General features: G+C 46.4%; 1 protein-coding gene across 4 annotated transcripts in view; it reads left to right on the top strand.

The window, feature by feature from the left end:
* The window catches only part of dst (dystonin), a 614,201-nt gene that overhangs the window by 501,248 nt on the left and 88,562 nt on the right, over positions 1-24,391 (top strand). For all 4 annotated transcript variants that reach the window (XM_080191940.1, XM_080191941.1, XM_080191942.1 and 1 more), the window contains 3 exons: positions 12,352-12,471; positions 13,248-13,355; positions 15,420-15,638. In XM_080191940.1, the coding sequence (XP_080048066.1) occupies positions 12,352-12,471; positions 13,248-13,355; positions 15,420-15,638 (447 nt within the window). The remainder of the gene's footprint in view (positions 1-12,351; positions 12,472-13,247; positions 13,356-15,419; positions 15,639-24,391) is intronic.

The following is a 24,391-nucleotide window of genomic DNA, read 5'->3' as shown; positions in this document are numbered from 1 at the left end:
TTACCCGCTAATCCCCCTAACCTACTCATCCCAGGGCTCTAAGGGGCAATTTCTTAGCATGGCCAATCAACCTAACCCGCACATCTTTGGACTGTGGGAGGAAACCGGAGTACCCGGAGGAAACCCACGCAGACACGAGGAGAATGTGCAAACTCCACACAGACAGTGACCCAAGCTGGGAATCGAACCCAGGTGCCTGAAGCTGTGAAGCAGCAGCCCTAACCACTGTGCTACCGTGCTGCCCACCCGTTTAAGGGTGCAGTTCTCAATTTGTGACCTGCCCGTGGCCCCACAAATCAAGGTGGAGAAAACGGATACTTTGAGTTTTCACCTCATCTCCATGAACATAGTGACCTGCCCATTAGTGGAGGAGAAGGACAGAGGGAGAGAGACTGTGGGTGAGGGCAGAAAGCCCTCAGTGTGATCCTCTGAGAAAGGGTGGCCAGAGTCTAGCTGTAGAGCCGCAAGAAGTCTAATCGGTGGTCAGCGTTAACCCATGTGTTTTCCAGAAACCACCACCTCCTCGTGGTACCAACCTCTCCCATTGCACACCACCACCACCACCCCCCCCAAGCATCCACCCTCACACACCTACCGGTGCTGTCAGCCTCACACCCGCCTCTCACTGCCCCCACTATCTCCCAACGATTCAGCCATGGCATGCACATCACCCCAAACACATTGCAGTGCCGCCACCAGCACCTCTCCTGCGGGGCACGGTTGTACTCAGTCAGAGGGAGCGGAGCCGGTGAGGGTGGAGGACGCCGCCATCTCCTGAATCCAAAAGCAGGGCAGCTTTTCAGCGTCGTGGCACCAGCTGTGATTGAGCCGGTGGTACCCGGTGTCGCCGAGAGACCTCCCAGTGATGATACCTTCCTGCATTGTTCCTGTTAGAAATTGTCAGCTCACCCTCATCCTGCTGTCTGGCAAACTGCCTCCCCTCGTACCAACCTTCCCCTTCAGAGTCCCCGCTTTCAGACATCTGAGAGCTGCCACCTACTCACCCGCAGGGAAGAAAGCAGAAACACCAGTGAAGAGATTCCACCAGATACTGGCTCTCCACCCACCTCCGAAGGCCAGTATAAATTTGGGGTCAGCACGTGGTGAGTCAGAGCTTGAGTGAGCTGCAGACAGGCTGGAGTGGTGGAAGGGAAAGATGGTTCAGCCGCCAGCTCCATGTGTTTACGTTAATGTGTCACGACCACATGAAAGAGATTTCCTTCAAGTGGTCCATGACCTAAGAATGTAGCTGCGCCTGTGTGTAGGCAGCACGGTGGCCCAGTGGTTAGCACTGCTGCCCCACAGCTCCAGGGACCCAGGTTCAATTCCCTGTCTGGATTAATTTACTGTCTGGATTTTGAACGTTTTCACCATGTATTTGTGGGCTTCTTCTGGTTTCTTCCCACGATCCAAGGATGTCTGGTATTTGGATTGACCATGCTAAATTCTCCCTTTAGTGTCCTAAGATATATATATATATAATAGGTCAGGGGAATTAGCGGGGTGAATATGTTAAAGCTTGCTTATTTCTTTGTCACAAGTAGGCTTACATTAACACTGCAATGAAGTTACAGTGAAAATCACTTGGTCGCCACACTCCGGCGCCTGTTTGGGGCACACTGAGGGAAAATTTAGCATGACCAGTGCACCTAACCAGCACATCTTTCAGACTGTGGGAGGAAACCCATGCAGACATGGGGAGAACGTGCAGACTCTGCACAGACAGTAACCCGAGCCGGGAATCGGACTTGGGCCCCTGGCACTTGGAGGCAGCAGTGCTAACCACTGTGCTCTGTCAGAGTAAGATGTCCTGTCTGAGACTTGATGGGCCAAATGGCCTCCTTCTGCACTGTAAGATTCTATGATTCTATTATGAGTAATTCAAATAAAAATAACCTAGCAGGCAAGCTTTAGTCTGAAACAAGATAAAGGTTTGCTTGTTACAACGACCACTGCTGGAGGTACAAGTGGTAAACTTATTAACTAAAATACAGATACAAGGATTAAAAGCAGGTAAAAAAGATACGAGCTTCCAAATCTGTCTCCGTGAGATCGCGTTGTAAAGCCCAATACTTCAATTCCTTCTTTCCAAAGCGAAGAGGTTGAAAGTTAAGGTTCACTTTAGCAGCTGTGATGGCTTCTGCAGTCGAGCAGTCAGCGTTTGCCTTTCTCAGGTGGATTTGGCAGATCGGCAGGATTTTCAGTGGGGGAGAGGAGTTTTCCCGATTCCGCGCTAATTCTGTGGTCACGGCACTTGCAGGTCCCCTGGACTGTTTCTTTAGAAACTGCAATTGACTTATTGTTTTTTAAAAAAAAACCTTCCTCTGTTGTCCCCCTTGTAGCCAATCTGTGGCCTGGTCACAGACTGCTCAAGCCTCCCTGTGCTATTGTGGCTTAACTCTCTGGAACGTTTCAGAAACATACCACAGCTCGTCAGAGGACTTCCAGGCATTTTGCAGTAGGGAGATTTCCAGAAAAATTGTCTGACCTGCGAGTTAGGTGCCTGGCCCTTTCGCCAGCTTTGCACTTGTTGCTTGCAAAGTGAACAAGCTGGCTGATGTTCAAACTTTCAAACCCTGGTGTCGCATCAGCTAGTGGAGCTGTCAGAATTACATTCATTCGAGATCCACTGACGATGCGCGGGACACCCCAGCTGCCTTTTACAGTGTCAGCTGTGTTGATAGCCCACTCGCCTCTGAATCACAAGGTTCTGGGTTCAAGTCCTGCTTCAGGGCGGCACGGTGGACACAGGATTTAGCACTGCTGCCTCACAGTGCCAAGGATCTGGTTTCAGTCCTGGCCTTGGATGAAGTTTACTTATTATTGTCACTGGTCGGCTTACGTTAACGCTGCGATGAAGTTACTGTGAAACCCACCCCCCGAGTAACCACACACCGGCGTACACTGGGGGAGAATTTAGCATGGCCCAACGCACCTAACCCGCACCTGTTTCAGGCTGTGGGAGGAAACCGGAGCATCCGGAGGAAACCCGTGCAGATGTAGGGAGAATGGCTGTGTGGAGTCTGCACAGACAGTGACCCAAGCTGTGAATCGAGCCCGGGTCCCTGGCACCATGAGGCGACAGTGCTAACCACCGTGCTGGATTCCTGTCTGTGTGGAGTTTGCATGTTCTCCCCATGTCTGCATGGGTTTCCTCCGTACGCCAAAGATATACGTATGGCCGTGTCAAATTGACCCTTAGTGTCACGGGGACTGGCAGGGTAAATATTTGTGTTATAGACTGAGGGCCTGAGTGGGATTGTTGTCAGTGCAGGCTCGATCGGCCGAATGGCCTCCTGCACTGTAGCCACTCAATGATTCACAAAACCAAGGCTGATTTTTCAGTGCAGTACCGAGGGAGCACTGCATTGTCTGAGGCGCGGTACCGAGGGAGCGCTGCATTGTCTGAGGCGCGGTACCGAGGGAGCGCTGCATTGTCTGAGGCGCGGTACCGAGGGAGCGCTGCATTGTCTGAGGCGCGGTACCGAGGGAGCGCTGCATTGTCTGAGGCGCGGTACCGAGGGAGCGCTGCATTGTCTGAGGTGCGGTACCGCGGGAGCGCTGCATTGTCTGAGGCGCGGGAGCGCTGCATTGTCTGAGGTGCGGTACCGCGGGAGCGCTGCATTGTCTGAGGCGCGGTACCGAGGGAGCACTGCATTGTCTGAGGCGCGGTACCGAGGGAGCACTGCATTGTCTGAGGCGCGGTACCGAGGGAGCACTGTATTGTCTGAGGCGCGGTACCGAGGGAGCACTGCATTGTCTGAGGCGCGGTACCGAGGGAGCACTGCATTGTCTGAGGCGCGGTACCGAGGGAGCACTGCATTGTCTGAGGCGCGGTACCGAGGGAGCACTGCATTGTCTGAGGCGCGGTACCGAGGGAGCACTGCATTGTCTGAGTTGCTGCCTTTCCGGTGATGCATTAAACCCAAGGAGCCATCTGCCTGTCTGGGTGGTTGTGAAAGAAAACTTCTCTTCAAAGAAGAGAAGGAGTGTTCTCTCCACTGTCCTGGCCAATGTTTACCCTTTAATCAGTATAATAATGTTTTGTCTGGTAATTTTCACATTGATGTCTGTGGGAATTTGCTGCGACAAAAAGCTGCTGTGTCTCCTCATTTGGAACAGTGATGGCACTTCATAAAGTACTTAATTGGCTATAAAATGCTCTAAGATGTCCAATGGTTGTGAAAAACAGTATAAAAATGCAAGTCCTCCTTTTAATAATGCATGGACAGTGCAGGATTAAAAACAGCCAGAGTCAGCAGATGGCCAAGATGCTGTACATGAAGCTGTTTCACTCCTGAGATATTTGTAAATCTTGCTTTCAGTTTGAGGATTAAAAAACCCTCACCAGATAAGACCTGAACTTGATTTGATGTGATATCCCTTTCTCATTCGCCACTGCCTGAACAAACCTCGGGTATTATGCCCAGTGGGGAGGTTCCCTTTGCAAAGTGCAAATTTAAGTTGAAGCTGTTAAGTTGAAGGATGGCGCAGTGGTTATCACAGCGTCAGGGACCCGGATTCAGTTCCCGGCTTGGGTCGCTGTCTGTGTGGAGTCTGCACGTCCTCCCTTTGTCTGCCTGGGTTTCCTCCGGGTGTTCTGGTTTCTTCCCGAAATCTGACGACGGGTTTCCTCCGGGTGTTCTGGTTTCTTCCCGAAACCTGACGACGTGCTGGTTAGGTGGATTGGCTGTGCTAAATTGCCCCATAGTCTCAGGGAGACTAGCTCGGGTAAATGCATGGGGTTAGGGGTATAGGGCCTGGGTGGGATTGTGGTTGGTGCAGATTCGATGAGCTGCATGGGTCCTGCACTGTAGGATTCTATAATTCTACGTGTCATGCTTTTCAGAGAACAGAGAAAAGCACAGCAAAGGAACAGGCCCTTCAGCCTTCCAAGCCTGTGCCGATCCTGATGCCCTAACTAAACTAAAGAAATATCCGTCTGCCCTTACTCGGTCCGTATCCCTCTGTTCCCTCCCTATTCATGTACCCATCCTGTTGCCTCTTCAATGTTGCTAATGTACCTGCTTCCACCACCTCCTCTGGCAGCACACCCCAGGCACCCACCACTCTCTGGGTGGAAAAACTTCCCCCCCCCCCCACCCCCCACCCCCTTAACATTTCCCTTAAACTTTCCCCCTCTCACCTTGAACCTGTGCCCCCTTGTAATTGACATTTCCACACTAGGGAAAATCCTCTGACTGTCCGGCCTGTTTATGCCTCCCATAATTTTGTAGACCTCTATCAGGTATCCCCTCAGCCTCTGTCTTGCAGGGGTACGAGAGTGAGAAGACGGGACAGGGTAGGGAGAGTGGGTCTAATTTTAATAATCCTTGAAGTAGCTTTCAGCAAACGTTCTCTGTTGAGAACTCTTATCACACTCATTAGATTGACCCTCTGCCCATCTGTTAATCCAACATATGGTAGAACAATTCACCAAGAACAGCAAAATAGTTCGTATGCTGGAAATCTGGAATGAAAAGTTAAGTTCTAATGAAAGGTCATCAACTTGAAGCATTAACTGTTCCTGTCACACCAGATGCTGCCTGACCAGCTGAGTATTTAAAGTTTATTAGTCACAAGTAGGCTTACGTTAACACTGCAATGCAGTTACTGTGAAAATCCCCTAGTCGTCACACTCTGGTACCTATTCGGGTACACTGAGGGAGAATTTAGCACGGCCAATGCACCTAACCAGCATGTGTTTCGGACTGTGGGGAGGAAACCCACACTGACATGGGGAGAACGTGCAGACTCTGCACAGACAGTGGCACAAGTCAGGAATTGAACCTGGGTGCCTGGCAGTGTGAGGCAGCAGTGCTAACTGCTGTGTCACCCCTAGAATTTGAATTTCACCATCTGTTGTGGTGGCCCCAGAGCATTGCTCTGGATTACTAGTCCAACCACAATGCCACTCTGCCACTGTCTCCTTCCAACATTTTCTGTTTTTATTTTGACGTGAATGCAATTTGCTCATTAAAGATGAGGTGGCAAGGAGGTAGCTGGGAAATTATGCGTTGGAGACAATTTTTAAAGATGTTTTTGTTTCTTCTTGGTGAAGATTTTATCTCTGACCCATGTCTATAGGACGTGGACAAGTGTTGATGACACATGGATCTGCTGAGTGGATCATGACGAAATCAACCAGCCAGCATGGATTTGTGAACAGTCAGTAATAACAGGCCATAGATTTGAATCACTGACAAAAGATTGAGGGGGGTGTGATAAAGGGAAACGTTTTTCACTGGGAGTTGGTGGGACCCAGAATTCTGTTGCTGGGAAGTTGAATCCGTGAAAATTTGTAAAAAGGAAGTCAGATTGAAATTGACACCTGAGAATTTTTTTTGTTCATTTGTGGGACATGGGCATCGCTGGCTGGCCAGCATTTTATTGCCCATCCTGAGTTCCCTTTGTAGGGCAATTGAGAGTCTAGAACCTTGTGGTTCTAGAGTTACATGTAGGCCAGACCAGGTAAAGACCGTGCATTTCCTTCCCTAAAGGACATTCGTGAGCCAGATGGGTTTTTTCCGACAATCGACAATGGTTTCTTGGTCATCAGCAGATTCTTAATTCCAAATTCTTTTTTATTATTGAATTCAAATTCCACCATCTGCCGTAGCAGGATTCGAACCTTGTCTAGCAATTATACCACTACACCATCGCCTCCCCAAACCTGCAGGGCTAGGGACAAAAAGTAGGAGTGTGGAATTGAAGACGATTGCTCTGTCAAAAAAAGCCAGCACGGAGCCAATGGGCCGAATGGTTCCCCCCTCTCCTGTAAGCTTCTGTGATTTTTGTTCACCGTGAGCAATTTTTTGGAATTCTGCCAGTGATTAATAAATTCTTCACTGGAATGAGATGTGTTCCCCATTCCTTATATCACATGGTTCGAGTAATTTATGGTTGGGTTTATAGTCAGCGATGGTGTGAATCGGCTCCTGTGTTCTACTCCGAGCTATCTGCTGATGGTCTGACCACTCTGGGATCAGTCCCATGGAATCAACTCATCCTTGGATATTAAGACAGTTGAATCTTACCAGTTCTGTGTTTATTGTAGCATCTGTTGAATTGGAAAACTTATGTTCAATGATTTTAATTTTGCCTCAAAAGACAAGGATTGATATTCCATGTAAACTCCAACATTTTGTTGTCGAGAATTTTACAGAAGGGTCAGAAGTTGTGGATTGAACAAGTTCTGGACACCATTTATCATCTTCACTTCACCTAAATTTTGAACAGAGAGGAAAACGTATTGTAAATCCTGACTTCTCATGTGCTGTGGAATCCCATCAAGACGGAAGCTTTTGAAGTTTATCAGGGAGCTTATTCTGAGGCCTACGCGCACCAGCTTTTGCCTGTGAAGGTGCCCCAGTCATATGTAACTCATTAGCTGTGCTACTACTGTTCAACACAATGTGAATTATGGAGCGCCTGGTGTTCTAATGCGTTGCACCTGGAGCCCTTCGCACCCTATCACCGCTTTAGGGATTCAGGTCTGAGCCATTTTACCTTTACGGTGAGACTGGATCTCTGATCCTGCACCTAGCTGTGTGCAGGTGACACGACCACCCTATTTCAGTCAGGTGTTTATTTAACTCTCTCAGCCAGCTATTCTTTCATCCAATTCTGCAGACCTGAACTTCCAACACGAGGGAGTTGGACGCAAACCTCGGGCAAATTGCAGAAACCCAACGCAGTGCTGAAAGCGCCTTCCTTTGGAATCACCCATTTTCACAAAACCACCACAACACAATGGGCCAATGTTTCATCATGTTTTGTTGGCATGCTACAACATCAAAAATTAAACATACACATTCTTCAAATAAAAGCTTGACCAAGCAAAAATTGACTAGAATTATACAAAATTGTTTAGCTTGGGGTGAATGGGACTCAGAGTTGTTTTCAGTGAATTCATTTATGTGAGGAGGTGACGGTCTAGTGGTATTATCACTAGATTATTAATCCATGTATTCGGCTCATGTTCTGGGGACCCCGGGTTCGAATCCCAGCTCGGCAGATGGTGGAATTTGAATTCAATAAAAAATATCTGAAATTAAAAATCTACTGATGACTTTGAAACCATTGTCGATTGTTGGAAAATCCCATCTGGCTCACTCGTGCCCTTTGGGGAAGGAAATCTGCCGTCCTTACCCAGTCTGGCTCACATGCGACTCCAGAGTTGCAGCAATGTGGCTGATTCTTAACTGCCTTTGGGCAGCTAGAGATGGGCAATAAATGCTGGCCAGCCAGCGATCCCCATGTCCCATGAATCAATTTTAAAAAATTATTACCATTTTAATACGAAGTAATTTCAATTATAGCTGTCCAGCTGTGGTCTAACACAAGTATGTAGATACTCAATTATTCCTGGTAGCCGATCTGTGAACCCGCATTTGGACAGATATGTTTCATTTGATCTGTTATTGTCACATGTATTAATATATATATAAGAACATAAGAAATAGGAGCAGGAGTAGGCCATCTAGCCCTTCGAGCCTGCCCCGCCATTCAATAAGATCATGGCTGATCTGAAGTGGATCAGTTCCGCTTTCCCGCTTTCTCCCCATAACCCTTAATTCCCCCGTCTGTCAGAAACCTATCTACCCGTGACTTAAATATATTCAGCGAGGTAGCCTCCACCACTTCAATGGGCAGAGAATTCCAGAGATTCACCACCCTTGGAGTGAAGAAGTTCCTCCTCCGCTCCGATCTAAACTGCACCCCCCCACCCCGCCTTATTTTGAGGCTGTGCCCTCTAGTCCTGCTATACAGTGTAAACTATTGTTTCTTGTGCGCTATACAGGACAAGCATACTACACATAGGAAAGGAAAGGAGTGAGTGCAGAATGTAGTGTAGAGAAAGATCAACTTAATGCGAGGTGGGTCCATTCAAAAGTCTGATAACAGCAGGGATGAAGCTGTTCTTGAGTCAATTGGTACACAATCTCAGACTTTAGTATTTTTTCCCGATGGAAGAGAGAATGTCCGAGGTGCATGACTCCAAGATTATGCTGGCTGCTTTTCCGAGGCAACGGGAAGTGTAGGCGGAGTCAGTGGATGGGAGGCTGGTTTGCGTGACGGACTGGGCTACATTCAAGAACCTTTGTCGTTTCTTGTAATCTTGGACAGAAAAGGAGCCATACCAAGCTGAACCATATGTAAACCAGAGGGCACTAAGAGACATCACAGAACCAAGAATTGCAAATAAGATTGTGTATTGCCAAAGGCAAAACTTGCATTTATACATCACTCTTCGTGACCTTAAGATGTCCCCAATAAAGTTCTTTGAAAGTATAGTCACTGTTATAATGTGGGGAGATTCATGAGTCTAATCATATTTTTTGCACTTTTTATGTATGGGATTGTAATCATTGTTTTTTTTTGGCTGTAAAGCACCTTGGGACATCCCGAGGTTATGAATGCTAGTCTTTCTTTTCTGTCTGAAATGTTGAATTAGTAGGACATTAGATGAGGTCAGAGGTGTACAGTGAGACAATATATTTACACTATTGGTATATATTACATTATTGGCTGCAATTTCAATTTGACAGCTGGTGTGTGAGAAACTAATTGCGTTTGGGGAGCACATATATCAGCCTGAGCTGCCAATATGTTGGGTCTCCGGGCAATGCTGATAACACCCCATGTTTACATTGCTCTTGCCATATTATTCACCACGGTGAAACAGAGTGGTTTGAGCATTGTTGAAAGCTGAAATACAAGCAGATTACCGAAGGTTGAGATATTATGTTCTTACGTGCTGCCAGATTCATTGAGTTTATGTTTCCGGAAGACATGCTGAGGCTGCACAGTGCTCTGGTTGAGCTCCACATGCATATAGTTACAGAGAAAGGGGTATCCCAGATTCCGAAGTTGCAGTATGGTAGCAGAGTGGTTAGCAATGCTGCCTCTCAGTGCCAGGGACCTGGGTTCAATTCCCGGGTCACTGTCTGTTCAGAGTTTTTCCTTTGGCAATGCACAAACTTATTTGCAATTCTTGGTTCTGTGTTTTTGTGATGTCTCTTGATGCCCTATGGCTTATATCTCTGTCCAAATGTGGGTTCATAGACAGCCAATCGATCGGTAATCTCAAGTATTTACATACTTATACGACAGTTAAATAGCTGTAATTGAAATTTACTTTGTATTAAAAGTGTAATAATTTTTCTTTTATTCATTCATTGGAATTGGGCATCACTGGCTGGCCAGCGTTTATTGCCCATCCCTAGTTGCCCTTGGATTGCAGCTGAGAGTCAACCACATTGCTTTAGCTCTATAGTGGCACATTCTCCCCATGTCTGTGTGGGTCTCCTCCGGGTGCTCTTTTTTCCTCCCACAGTCTGAAGGACATGCTGTTTAGGTGTATTGGCCATGCTAAATTCTCCCTCGGTGTACCCGAACAGGTGCCGGAATGTGGCGACGAAGGGATTTTCACAGTAACTCCATTGCAATGTTAATGTAAGCCTATTTGTGACATTGATAAATAAACTTAAAACTAAGTTTAAAGGTGTATTTTTAAGCGCAGTAGTTTTTATACTGTGTACCTGTGTATTGGTGTTCTGTTTGCCGGTTAACCAACAGTGGGTCATGCTGCGGGTATCCAAAATATGGTAGGAATACATCGACAGAACAAGTTGGAGCTAGGAGAAAACCAGCTAATCCATTAAACCTGTCCCACAACACGATAACTGTTTAAAGTTTATTCATTAGTGTCACAAGCTGGCTGACTGGAACATTATGACAAAATATTTCATCACCTCCTTATTAACACGATCCAAGCCAGTTGGTGAAGTCAAAACCAGAGCTTTTCCTCAATGAATCTCTACACTCCTTGCAGGCACCCAGTGTCTCAGCTGTCACCTATTCATATGTGCTCCAGTTAATTAAATCAATAACGTTCTACCTCTTTGTATCCTAACATTACAATTAACCCTCAACCATGTAATCTCCTGGGATAGGCAAAAACAAGAGGAGAAGCCCAGAGCATTAGGGAAAACTACTCTGGTAAAAGCTCCCTGTCTCAGTCATTGGAAATCAGTCAGGGAGATTTTGACTTGATTTATTATTGTTACATGCTTTGGTATACAGTCAAAAGTATTGTTTCTTGTGTGCTGTACAGACAAAGCATTCTGTTCATTGAGTACGTAGGAGAGAAGGAAAGGAGAGGGTGCAGAATGTAGTGTTACAGTCATAGCTAGGGTGCAGAGAAAGATCAACTTATTGCGAGGTAGCTCAATTCAAAAGTCTGATGGCAGAAGGTTCTTGACATCAGACTTTTGTATCTTTTTCCCGACGGAAGAAGGTGTACATAAGTACGTAAGAAATAGGAGCAGGAGTAGGCCATCTGGCCCTTCGAGCCTGCCCCGCCATTCAATAAGATCATGGCTGATCTGAAGTGGCTCAGTTCCACATTCCTGCCCTCTCCCCATAACCCTTAATCCCCTCTCTTATCAAAAACCCATCAACCCGCGTCTTAAAAATATTTAGCGAGGCAGCCTCCACCACTTCAACGGGCAGAGAATTCCAGAGATTCGCCACGCTTTGAGTGAAGAAGTTCCTCCTCAACTCCGTTCTAAACCGCCCCCCCTCTTTATCTTGAGGCTGTGCCCCCTAGTCCTACTGTCCTTTCTGAGCGGGAAGAGTCTCTCCACCTCTATCCTATCCATCCCATTCATCATCTTATACGCCTCAATGAGATCTCCCCTCATTCTTCTAAACTCTAACGAGTACAAGCCGAAGGTGCAAGACAGAATGTCCGGGGTGCATGCGGTCCTTGATTATGCTGGCCACTTTTCCGAGGCAGCGGGAAGTGTAGACGGAGTGGTAAAGATTCCACCATTCGATCATGGCTGATATTTTCCTCATCCCCAATCTCCTGCCTTTTCCCCATGATCCCGTGACCCCCTCAAGAGTCAGTGGTTGCGAGGCTGGTTTGCGTGATGGACTGGGCTTTATTCACACCCTTTGTAGTTCCATGCGATCCCATGAACCAAGTGTTATCTATAAAATCATGAACGAGAAACATTTGTTGCCTGATTCAACATCAGGTGATTACAACTGGAGTGGTAGCAGGTTGTTAAATGAATTAAATGAAGGGTGTAATTGGACCCTTGGGGTCCAATTGGGTAATGGGCAGGGGGGGGGGCGGTGGTTTCCATTTTAGTTGCCATCCTGTTGTTTGGAGGTAGTGATGTCCACCAGAGTGAACCCAAGGCTGAGGGGGGGCCTGGCTTGGCTGGCTATACAAATGTCAGCGCGGATGCTGTTTGACTTTGAGGTGACTGATGGGATTTTCAGTGGTAACTCCACTCTGGAACTGACTGTCTCCTTTCCGTTTCCTCTTTGCGCCAGTTTGAACAAGCCGCAGATGCAGAGATGGCTTGGATCACCGAAACAGAGAAGAAGCTCAAATCGCTTGGTGACATAAGGCTGGAACAAGACCAGACGTCTGCTGAGCTGCAAGTTCAGAAGGTAGTGCAGAATAATGTCTCAACAATAAATGTCTCCTGGCACTAAATATCTGTATTTTAGTCTAATCTTGTGTCTATTATAGAAGAAAAATGATACAACAAAGCTGGAGTTTGAATGCACACAGTTCAATCTTTTGTATTTGATAGTTCAAGATTGTTAGCTTGTTTTAGGTGAAAAGTATGCGTGCTAAAGTGTCAATGCTAATTATCCAGTGCCACCTATGTACATAGAATCCATGCAGTACAGAAGGAGGCCATTCAGCCCATCGAGTCTGTACTGACCACAATCCCACACAGACCCTATCCCCGTAACCCCACGCATTTACCCTGCTAATCCCCCTGACACGAAAGGGCAATTCAGCATGGCCAATCTACCGAACCTGCACATCTTTGGACTGGGGGAGGAAACCCATGCAGACACGGGGAGGAAGTGCAAACTCCACGTGTAGTCTCTCCCTATGTCTGCACGGGTTTCCTCCGGATGCTCCAGTTTCCTCCCGCAGTCCAAAGATGCGAAGGTTAGGTGGATTGGCCATGCTAAAATTGACCCTAATGTCAGGGGGATTTAGGTTGTGGGGAAAGGGCCTGGGTGGGATTGTGGCAGACACAATGGACCGAATGGCCTCCTCCTGTACTGTAGGGATGCTGTGATAATTTTCAAATCACACCCGCAGTATGTGAACAGATTAAAATGCTGCTTTGTGTAGTACTGTGTGCCTGCAATCTAAAAGAGTAACTTATTGATCAGTGCCAACCTGTCATTCCTTGTGTTTGAAGGCATTCTCAATGGATATTTTGAGACACAAAGATACAATCGATGAGCTTGTTGCCAATGGGGATCAAATCATGAATTCCTGCACGGAAGAGGAGAAAGCCTCCCTGCAGGTACAATAATGGACAAAGCAATTCAGTATTAATTATCGTAAGCTTAAACGTGTGCAAATCTCATCAGTCCATGCAGAGTACATGTCCTTACTAAGTCGTGACACATGTGAAAGAACAGTAGGTGCTCCATGCTGCTCTCACAACACCTACATCAACTTCATCCCACCACAGAGCCTCTGACTGTTAGCTCTGTACATTCTCCTGCTGCTTTCTCTCTCCTATATATTCACTACCATGATATATGTATCCTAATTATTCCAAATGTACAGAAGTTTTCTCTGCATTCATTCACGTGCGCACTTGGGCAGCCGCTCCATATTTGAGTCTATCACTTTGATTTCCCCCCTTTTTTTTAAAATTACTTTTCACTTTTATTTCCCCCTTTTTTTTAAAATTTACTTTTCACTGTATGCCAGATTTGAGTCTATGACTTTGATTTCATCCTTTTTATTTGAAAGTTGCTTTTCACTATATTCCACCTCCCTCCCCTCCCCTCCCCTCCCCAACCACACATTTTGTCTTCTTTCAACTTTTGCCCATCAGGTACCTTGCCCTCTTAAAATCCCTATGCCAATCCTTCAGTACTCATCGAACCAAGCTGACAACGTTCATCTGTACGTCTCGTTTCGGCTGATAGAAGCGCCGGCGCTAGCTCCTTAAGAGAAGCTGCTCCAGCAATCCAATCCCACTCTCTCGCCGAGCTTCCTGGCACAGGGGTTAGCACTGCTGCCTCACAGCGCCAAGGCTCCGGGTTCAGTTCCCAGCTTGGGTCTGCGAGGAGTCTGTACGTTCTCCCCGTTTCTGCGTGGGTTTCCTCCGGATGCTCCAGCTTCCCCCCACAGTACGAAAGATGTGTGGATCAGGTGCATTGCCCGTGCTAAATTCTCGCTCAGTGTACCCGAACAGGCACCGGAGTGTGGCAACCGATTGATTTTCACAGTTACTTCATTGCAGTGTTAATGTAAGCCTACTTGTGACTTTGATAAATGAACTTTAAAATTTAACAGCTGCCTGTTTGGGGCTAACTTTGGAAATTGTTTCCCTGTCCAACTTGCCCCTGCCACTGCTGATTCTGTGCGACTCCTGCCAGGGGATCAGCTGTCACCCACCTTTCTGCAACTTTCCCTCTACTCACCCCCACCAATCCCCACCCTTTATCCACTTTGGAACAAAGCCCTTACCACCCATAAGAATTGCACCAGCACTTGGCCTTAACGGGAACGTGGTTACAGATACCTTCCCCTTGAATGAAGCCTCCCTGTCTGGCCATCTCCAACACTTACCCTATCAGGATTGTCACTGTGACAAACAAACCTTAGTGAGAAACCAAGCCCTTCTTTGAGCATCTCATCTTGTGCCATCCATCACTTCTCATTTGGAATCTACATTCTCCACCACCCACCCAAAAATGATAAAAATCATCTCTCAGATATTTCCACTCTTCCTTCAGCTTCTAATCCCGATGAGGTTTCATCCATGGTTCCAAAATCCCTATAATTGGAATTCCCTCCCAAATCCCTCTGTCTCTCTTCCCCTCTTTTATCCTTTAAGATTCTTCTTAAAACCTTCCTAGCCTGGCAAAGCCTTTAATCATCTGTCCGAATATCTCCATGTGGAGCGTCAAATTTTGTTTGATAATGTTCACGTGAAGCATCTTGAGATGATATCCTCTGCTCTTGAGGGTGGTATGGTGGTTGGCAGTTCTGCCTCACAGCAGCAGGGACCCGGGTTCAATTCCCAGCTCAGTCTGCATGTTCTCCAACTCTGTGTGGGTTACCTCCGAGTGCTCCGGTTTCCTCCCACAGTCCGAAAGACATGCTGGTTAGGTACAATGGCCATGCTAAATTCTCCCTTAGTGTACCCAAACAGGTGCTGGAGTGTGGTGACTTGGAGATATTCACAGTCACTTCATTACAGTGTTAATGGAAACCTATTTGTGACACTAATAAATAAACTTGAACTTAAAAAAAAATGTTGATTTTAGTGCATAAATGCAAGTTCACAGTGTGAATTGATTTAAGGTGACTGTGACCTCTGTTAATGGGAATGCTGCTTTTTATTTAGAACAAGCTGGACACACTTCAGAAACAGTACGAGGTGATCAGCCAGATGAACGCAGAGCGATACTTGCAGCTGGAACGTGCTCAGTCTTTGGTCAGCCAGTTTTGTGAGACCTACGAAGAGCTCTGGCCGTGGCTTGAAGAGACCCGGGTGTTGATTACACAGCTACCCACTCCAGCCATTGAATTTGAGATGTTAAAGCAGCAGCAGGAAGAACTTCGGGTAAGTAAATGGGTGCATTGGCCCTCTGTATCTGGTACCATTCTTGACTAAGTGTCCTTCAACATGTGCTGGCTCATGGCAACTGTACTCGAGGTTCACATCTTGGCCATTTCCAGTGATGCAAAGTTGCAAGTGTGCTTTGACCTGAAAGTTCTTGTTGTTCTGGAGTTTCCGCCCTGAATATCTCTACCTCTCCCTCCCCTCCACTAAGATTACCCCTTTGACCTGCTCTAATATCGGCTCATGTGAAGGCTTGTTTGATGACTCTCCAATAGAGTACCTTGTGACGTTTTGCTTTGGTAAAGACTCTTATATAAGGCAAGTTGCTGATGTGCATGTAAGAGAAATGCAAATATCAGGGACAAGGGAATTCAGGCATATGAGACATACAACTGGTAATATTCAGAAATAATATAGCTGATTTTCTTAAATTTTAAGAAGAAAATACTCAGCTGAATTCTTCAACATTAAGTTGACCTTTCTCTCCATCCTAGCTATGACTGAATTGCTACATTTTGCACTCTCTCATTTCCTTCTCTATGAACAGATTGCATTGTATAGCGCGCAAGAAACAATACTTTTCACTGTATACTCATACATGTGACAATAATAAATCAAATCAAATCAACAGCTGGCTGTCAATAAGAGCAATAAATGCTGGGGATGTGTTTTTAATTGACACATTGGTTTGCACTGCTGCCTTACAGCCTGTGAAGAGTGTGCACATTCTCCCCATGCCTATGTGGGTTTCCTCCAGGTGCTCCCGTTTCCTCCCACAGTCTGAAAGATGTGCTGGTTAGGTACACTGGCTGTGCTAAATTCTCCCTCTGTACCCAAACAGGTGTCAGAGTGTGACGACGAGGGGATTTTCACAGTAACTTCATTGCAGTGTTAATTGTGACACTAATAAATAAGTAAAAATTAATATTCAGTTCTTTTCATATAATGAAGTCCTGTAACTGTCCTTCATATTGGATAATCAGCAAAATTACTTCAGTTATGTGGAGACTGAAGAGAAGCTGGGATTGTCCCCCTGGAGCAGAGGGAATCAAGAGGAGATTTAATCAAATTCTTGAGCATAATTGTGGAGGGATAGTGGAGTAAATAGGACGAAACTGTTTCTTCTGTGTGGAGGGTCAGTCCAGAGGAGACAGGTTCCCAAGAGGGATTCACTACCTGAAATAGTGATGGACACCAATTCAGCAATAACTTTCATAGGTTAATTGGAATGGAAAGATTTGCAGGGCCATGGGGAACTTTGGAGGAGTGGGAGCAATACAGGAAGGTGATGGCCTAGTGGTATTATCACTGTACTATTAATCCAGAAACTCAGCTAATGTTCTGGGGCACCTGAGTTTGAATCCTGCCACAGCAAATGGTGGAATTTGAATTATTAAAAAATCTGGAATTAAGAATCTACTGATGACCATAAAACCATTGCCGATTGTTGGAAAAACCCATCTGGTTCACTAATGTCCTTCAGGGAAGGAAATCTGCCGTCCTTACCTGGTCTGGCCTACATGTGACTCCAGAGCCACAGCAATGTGATTGACTGTCAACTCCCTCGGGCAATCTCAAGGATACGTTCCTGGTTTCTGGCAGGAGTGGATCGGCACTGGGGCTGCAGCACTGACTCTCTGAGCTGCCGTCCTTCAGGGTATGGCTCCCCAGTGGGGTGGGGGAACTGGACCGTGAACCTGACCCATTCAATCCCCAGCATGAGGTTCGACCTCAGCTGCAGGAAGACCGTAAATGAGGGGAAATAATAATAGAATTTAAAAGTGAAATCACGATGAGCGATCAGTGTTTTCTGAATCCTGGTGAAGCATTTGGCCAGATACCAAAAGTTTGAATTATTTTAAGTTGTACAGCAAGACAAATGATTTGCAATTATATTTGTAACGAGCCAAAGGAAGGATGTTTTGTTTTTTTGAAAGCTGACTGTTTTATGATAGTAAGTACTGATGTTTCAACACCCCTAAAAGGCAATATTTAGTCACTCGTGTGTTTAAATATACACTGTTCCTTCGCTCTTAATTGTCGATGTCATAAAATTTCCAGGCATTTTTCCACGTTTTGGATCTCTAGCCCTGTGATTCCTGCATAAGTTTAACACAGTCCTTTCTTTATTTGACTAGCATCCAGTGTTTAACGTATGTTATCAGGGAATGTGTTAATCCGGCTGTAATTGGAGCTGCAGTTGCGCCAGTGTAACAAGCCTCTGTCTCATTACACTTGGAAGTCTCACAACACAAAGTCCAACGCTGGCGTCGCCACATCATTTCACTTGGCACTGGTTGGTGACGTTGCTCAGAATGGATACCACAATTGCTAATGGGAGAGCGATAACGTTATAATTTAATACCTGCCTTTCACCACTTCTTTTAATTATCTGTTTGCACATGGCATGCAGACATTCACATTTGTCATTTGTATGTGTCTCACAGGGCAGAAATGTATATGGGGTTGCAGATGCTGCTGTTGTCATTTAGGCTCATTCAGAAAAACCCTGCGTTTCGCTGTTACTGTACTTTCCTTTGGAGTAGACTAGCAATTTCCAACTTCAGGTGGAAAACTGTATTTTGTTTCTCAGCACTGGAGTCCTCAATTCTTTAATCACAGAATCCTTACAGTACAACAGGAGACGTTCAGCCCGTTGAGTCTGTACTGACCACAATCCCACCCAGGCTCTATCCCCATAACCTCACACATTTACTCTGTAAATTCCCCTGACACAGGGGGCAATTTAGCACGGCCAATCAACCTAACCCGCACATCTCTGGATTGCGGAGGGGAAACTGGAGCACCCAGAGGAAAAACAGAGAGAATGTGCAGAATGGTGACCCAAGGCCGGAATTGAACCCGGGTCCCTGTCACTGTACCACCCTGATACTACTCTTCCCCCCCTCCCCACTTTGGCTTCAACATCCACTTCCTGCTTAGCAATGTTGGGGACGGATTTAGGGCCACCTTCTACTCAACGTATGCCTTCTTTTGGGACATGTACGAGGTACATGAACCTCAGATTCCCTATATTACAGAAGGAGGCCATTCAGCCCATTGAGCCTGCACTGACAACAATCCAACCCATGTCCTATCTCTGTCACCCCGTGTGTTTACCCGGGGTGGCACAGTGGTTAGCTGTCTCACAGCGCCAGAGACCCGTGTTTGATTCCCGCTTTGGGTCATTTGTCGAAATCTGCACATTCTCTCTGTTTCTGCATGGGTTTCCTCTGAGTGCTTCGGTTTCCTCCCACAGCCTGAAAGTTGTGCTGGTTCGGTGAATTGGCTGTACTAAATTCTCCCTCGGTGTAACCCGAACAGGTGCCAAAGTGTGGCAGCTAGGGGATTTTCACAGTAACTTCACTGCAGTGTTAATGTAAGTTTATTTGTGACACTAATAAATAAATGCTATTCCCCCTGACACCAAGGGGCAATTTATCCAGGCCAATCAAGCTAACTCGTGCGTCTTTGTACAGTGGGAGGAAACCGGAGCACCCCAGGAAACCCACGCAAACATGGGGAGAATGTACAAACTCCACCCAGACAGTCGTCTGGAATTGAACTTGGGTCCCAAGCACTGTGAGGCAGCAGAGCTAACCATTTTGCCACCGTGCCGCCTTTGTTAAAAAAAAATTGAATTGTAGTTCTTTATATATTTGGAGCGTATGATGTTTTGAGAAGTTAATAAATGTTTTTGAGCTAGTTTGAGTCATTGGCTTATAAGAAGGAGGAGCAGGCGTAAGTCTTTATGCCCCTCAAGCCTGCTTCCCTACTCAGTAAGACCTTGGCTGATCTTAAATTGAATGTATTCACTGACCCAGTGTCCACTGCTCCATGGGGAAGGGAATTCCTTTAATTAATGATGGGAGAAGTTCCTCATCAACCCAACTTAAATAGGGAACCCTCTTATTTTTAAATTTTGCCCCTTAGTTCTAGATCGTTCCCCCCTCCCCATGATAGGAAATGACATCTCTCCATCAGCACTATCAAGCCCTCTCAGAATCTTATATGTTTCAGTAAGATCACCTGTCATTGTGTAAACCCAAATGAGTACAGGCTCAACCTTTCCTCAGAAGACAATTCCAACATCCCAAGAATCAGCCTGGTGGACCTTCCCTTAACTGCTTCCAGTACAATATCCCTCCTGAAGTAGGGGCGGCACAATGGCACAGTGGTTAGCACTGCTGCCTCACAGCGCTAGGGACCTGAGTTCGATTCCTGGCTTGGGTCACTGTCTGTGTGGAGTCTGCATGTTCTCCCCATGTCTGCATGTTTTTCCCCCAGGTGCTTCAGTTTCCTCCCAAGGTCCAAAAGCCATTTTAGGATGGGAATAGAGGGGTACGGCCCCCGGAAAGGTAGGGGGATTTAGTTCAATCGGGCAGCATGGTAGGTGCAGGCTTGGAGGGCTGAAGGGCCTGTTCCTGTGCTGTAACTTTCTTTGTGCTTTATTCTTTGACGTGCTGGTTGGGTACATTGGCCGTGCTAAATTCTCCCTCAGTGTATCCAAATAGGCGCCAGAGTGTGATGACTAGGCATTTTTCACAGTAACTTCATTGCAGTGTTTTGTAAGCCTACTTGTGACAAATAAATAAATCAACTTGAAATAAATAAGTAAGGTGACCAAAACTGTACACAGCGCTCCATGTCCAGTCTCAACAATGCCCTGTACAGCTCTGGCAAATCTTCCCTATTAATATTTTTTCCTCATCCCCTTGCAATAAAGGCCAACATTCCATTTGCCTTCCTAATTACTTGCTATGCCTGCGTGCCAATTTTTTATGATTTATGTACAGTGACACCCAAAATCCTCTGTACTGCAGCATTCTGCGCTCTCCCTTCGTTGAAATAGAATGTTACTTTTCAATTCTTCTTGCCAAAGTGGTTAATCTCATCATTTCCCACATTATACTCCAACTTCCAAGCATTAACCCAGTCACTTAGAATAGAATCATAGAATCCTTACAGTGCAGAAGGTGGCCATTCAGCCCATTGAGTCTGCACCAACCACAATTCCACACAGGGCCTGTAACACTACGGATTTACCCTGGACGGCACGGTGGCACAGTGGTTAGCTGTCTCACAGCGCCAGAGACCCATGTTTGACTCCCGCTTTGGGTCACTGTCGATGCGAAACCTGCATATTCTCCATGTGTCTGCGAGGGTTTCCTCCGGGTGCTCCAGTTTCCTCCCACAGTCTGAAAGACGTGCTGGTTAGGTGCATTGGCTGTGCTAAATTCTCCCTTAGTGTACCCGAACAGGCGCTGGAGTGTGGCGACTAGGGGATTTTCACAGCAACTTCACTGCAGTTTTAATGTAAGCCTACTTGTGACACTAATAGATTAATGCAAATCCCCCTGACACTAAGGGGCAATTTATCAAAGGCAATCAACATAACCCGTGCATCTTATCCTATAACTCTATGCATTTACCCTAGCTAGTCCCCCTGACACTAAGGGGCAATTCAGTATGGCCAGTGTGCCTAACCTGCACATTTTTGGACTGTTGGAGAAAACCGGAACACCTGGAGGAAACCCATACAGACACAGGGAGAATGTGCAAACTCCACACAGACAGTTACCCAAGCCGGGAATCGAACCCTGGTCCCTGGCACTGTGAGGCTGTTATGCTAACCACTGTGCCATCATGCTGCCCAACTTAACCTGTTTAATATCACTTTGCAGACTCTCAGGCCAGAGTTTTACCGTCCCGCCTGCCACAGGAATCAGAGCAGTCGAAGGGCGGAACATGGAAAGGTCCTTTGGCCTCGGGTGGGATTTTACTGTTTCAGGACGAGCGAGGCAATAAAGTCCTGCCATTAGTATTACCCTCACAGCCTCCTTTCTTTGCCTATTTTTCTATCATCAGCAAATTTGGCAACAATGCAGCTGGCCCCTTCATCCGACTCATTAATGTAGATTGTAAATAGTTGAGGTCCCAGCATTGATCTGTGTGATACTCCAATCACTACAATTTGCCTAGCTGAAAATGACCCATTTATTCCTACTCTCTGTTTTCTGTCAGTAGTCAATCCTCCATCCATGTTAATTATCACCCCCATCATCATTATGCTGTGCAGTAGCATTAACCTAGCATTTATTAATTCCCTTTGAAAATCCAAGTGCACTACTTCATAGAAACCATACAATCCCTACAGAACAGAAGGAGGCCATGTGGCCTCCCTGTAACCCCCCACATTTAGCCCACTAATCCCTCTAACCTGCACAACCCAAGACGCTAAGGGGCAATTTAGCATGGCCAATCCACCTATCCTGCACATCTTTGGACTGTGCGGCGAAACCGGACCACCTGGAGGAAACCCACGCAGACATGGGGAGAATGTGTAAACTCCAGACAGACAGTCACCTGAAGCCAGGAATCGAACTCAGGTCCCTGGAGCTGTGAGGCAGCAATGCTAGCCACTGTGCCACCTTCAGCTGGGTTCCCCTTTATCCATCCTGCTGGTTATATTTCAAAGAACACAAATAGATCTGTCAAGCACGTTCTCCCTTTCAGAAAACCATGTTGATGTTTCCTGATAATGTTGTGATTCTTTAAATGTCCTGCGCCCACTATTTTAAATAATCGATTCCAGCATTTTCAGATGTGTAGGATGTGTTGAATATGACCTCCGTAATGAAGGACAGGATGTTGTTGGTCTTCTATCACAGGCGTGGACAACTGGAACTGGTTTACATGGTCTTTGCCTGCCTGAGCTCGAGCTGATGTTAGCTTGGCCCACGCAGCTAGTGTTGACGTCAAGATCCGTGCACTTCACAACACTTAGTGAAATGTTTAGATTTTAAAAAGATGGAACGGTTTTCCAAATTGATCCTATCCTCCTGTTTCCCAAACTGGCTTCACTTGCTTAGGTTCCGAGGTTGAAGTATCCCAGATTGTCGAATGTTCTTTCCCCGTCTCCAGTGAAACGCTGGGGGCAGAGGGCTCGTTTCTGTTGAGTGAGGAGTTTAGTGCAGTTGTTCAGCACTCTGTGTGATTTACACCGATGGGTTCTGATCGCCATCAGCTCACCCACTCATCTCCTCCGATGAAGGTGTTTGACGTCTGCAGAGAGTTACAATGAAGAATAGTTTGAGTCGTCGTGGTACATGGTACGACCCGATAGGGTGTTCAGCACTGGATGTGCAGATATCGTGACTGACACCAATAACAAGCTGCTGGTGCATTTAAAATTTGACATTTTGGAAGGAGTGTGGTTGGGCTCCAGCAGAAACTCCAGTTACCATTAAAGTCAGTGTGTAGATTTAAGCTTCAGTGATTCAGCTCGGTGACATTGCTGCCTTACAGCGCCAGCGGCCCAAGTTCGAATTCCGGCTTGAGTTACTGCCTGTGTGGAGTTAGCACGTTCTTCCTATGTCTGCATGGGTTTCCTTCGGGTGCTCTGGTTTCCTCCCACAGTCCGAAAGACATGCTGGTTAGGTGCATTGGCCGTGTTAAATTCTCCCCCAATGCGAATGGAATGCTGGCCTTTATAGCGAGGGGGATAGAATATGCAAGTAGGGAGGTCTTGCTGCAACTATACAGGGCACTGGTGAGGCCGCAGCTGGAGTACTGTGTGTAGTTTTGGTCGTCGTACTTGCGCAAGGATATATTGGCCTTGGAGGGAGTGCAGAGGAGGTTCACTAGGCTGATACCGGAGATGAGGGGGTTGGACTATGAAGAGAGATGAAATAGACTGGGTCTGTACTCGTTGGAGTTTAGAGGGATGAGGGGGGATCTTATAGAGACGTATAAGATAACGAAAGGGATGGATAGGTTAGAAGTAGAGAGATTCTTCCCGCTGAGAAAGGACAACAGGACTAGAGGGCACAGCCTCAAGATAAGGGGGGAGGGGGGCAGTTCAGATCGGAGTTGAGGAGGAACTTTTTCACTCAAAGGGTGGTGAATCTCTGGAATTCTCTGCCCGTTGAAGTGGTGGAGGCTACCTCGCTAAATATATTTAAGTCACGGGTAGATAGGTTTTTGATAGACAGGGGATTAAGGGTTATGGGGAGAAAGCGGGAAAGTGGAACTGATCCACTTCAGATCAGCCATGATCTTATTGAATGGCGGGGCAGGCTCGAAGGGCTAGATGGCCTACTCCTGCTCCTATTTCTTATGTTAGCCAAATAGGCGCCAGAGTGTGGCAACGAGGGGATTTTCACAGTAACTTCATTGCGGTGTTAATGTCAGCCTACTTGTGACATCAATAAATAAATTTTTAAGCGGATTAGTTTGGCTCTTCTTTCTTCTCCCAACTGTAGCTTCAATTATCTTTCAAAATAACTCCTTGCTTCATTACGATCCATTGGACATCAACCTCCAACATCGACATTGATGGATCTTAGAATATTGGTCCGGAATCCCGTAAAAGCTTGGAATGGTTTACCAACATTGAGGAGGCAATTCACACCGTCAGACCTGTGCTGGCACTTTGAAATGAACATGATTAATCCCATTCCCTTGTCTTTTCCCCATCGCCCTGCAGCCTTTACTTTCTCAAGGATTTATCCAAATCCATTTGGAAGGAATCATTAAATCTTCCCCATCAGCCCTTTCAGCAATGCACTCCCGGCCGTAACAGTTTGTTCTGTTAAACAAACTTCTAATCTATTTATGTTTGGTACATCAGAAAGAAGCCAGTCGCTTGTTTGTTGATTTTCCTGGTGACGTTCCTCTGTTAATATTCTCCGAGCACATTCAGCTGCTGGTCAGAGTTGGCCTGCATCACTAGTCACTGGTGACAATCTATT

This window comes from Carcharhinus amblyrhynchos, chromosome 7 (genome assembly GCF_965287045.1).
Source record: "Carcharhinus amblyrhynchos chromosome 7, sCarAmb.v2.hapA, whole genome shotgun sequence".
Taxonomy (NCBI): domain Eukaryota; kingdom Metazoa; phylum Chordata; class Chondrichthyes; order Carcharhiniformes; family Carcharhinidae; genus Carcharhinus; species Carcharhinus amblyrhynchos.
This window is presented reverse-complemented; position numbering and strand designations above follow the sequence as displayed.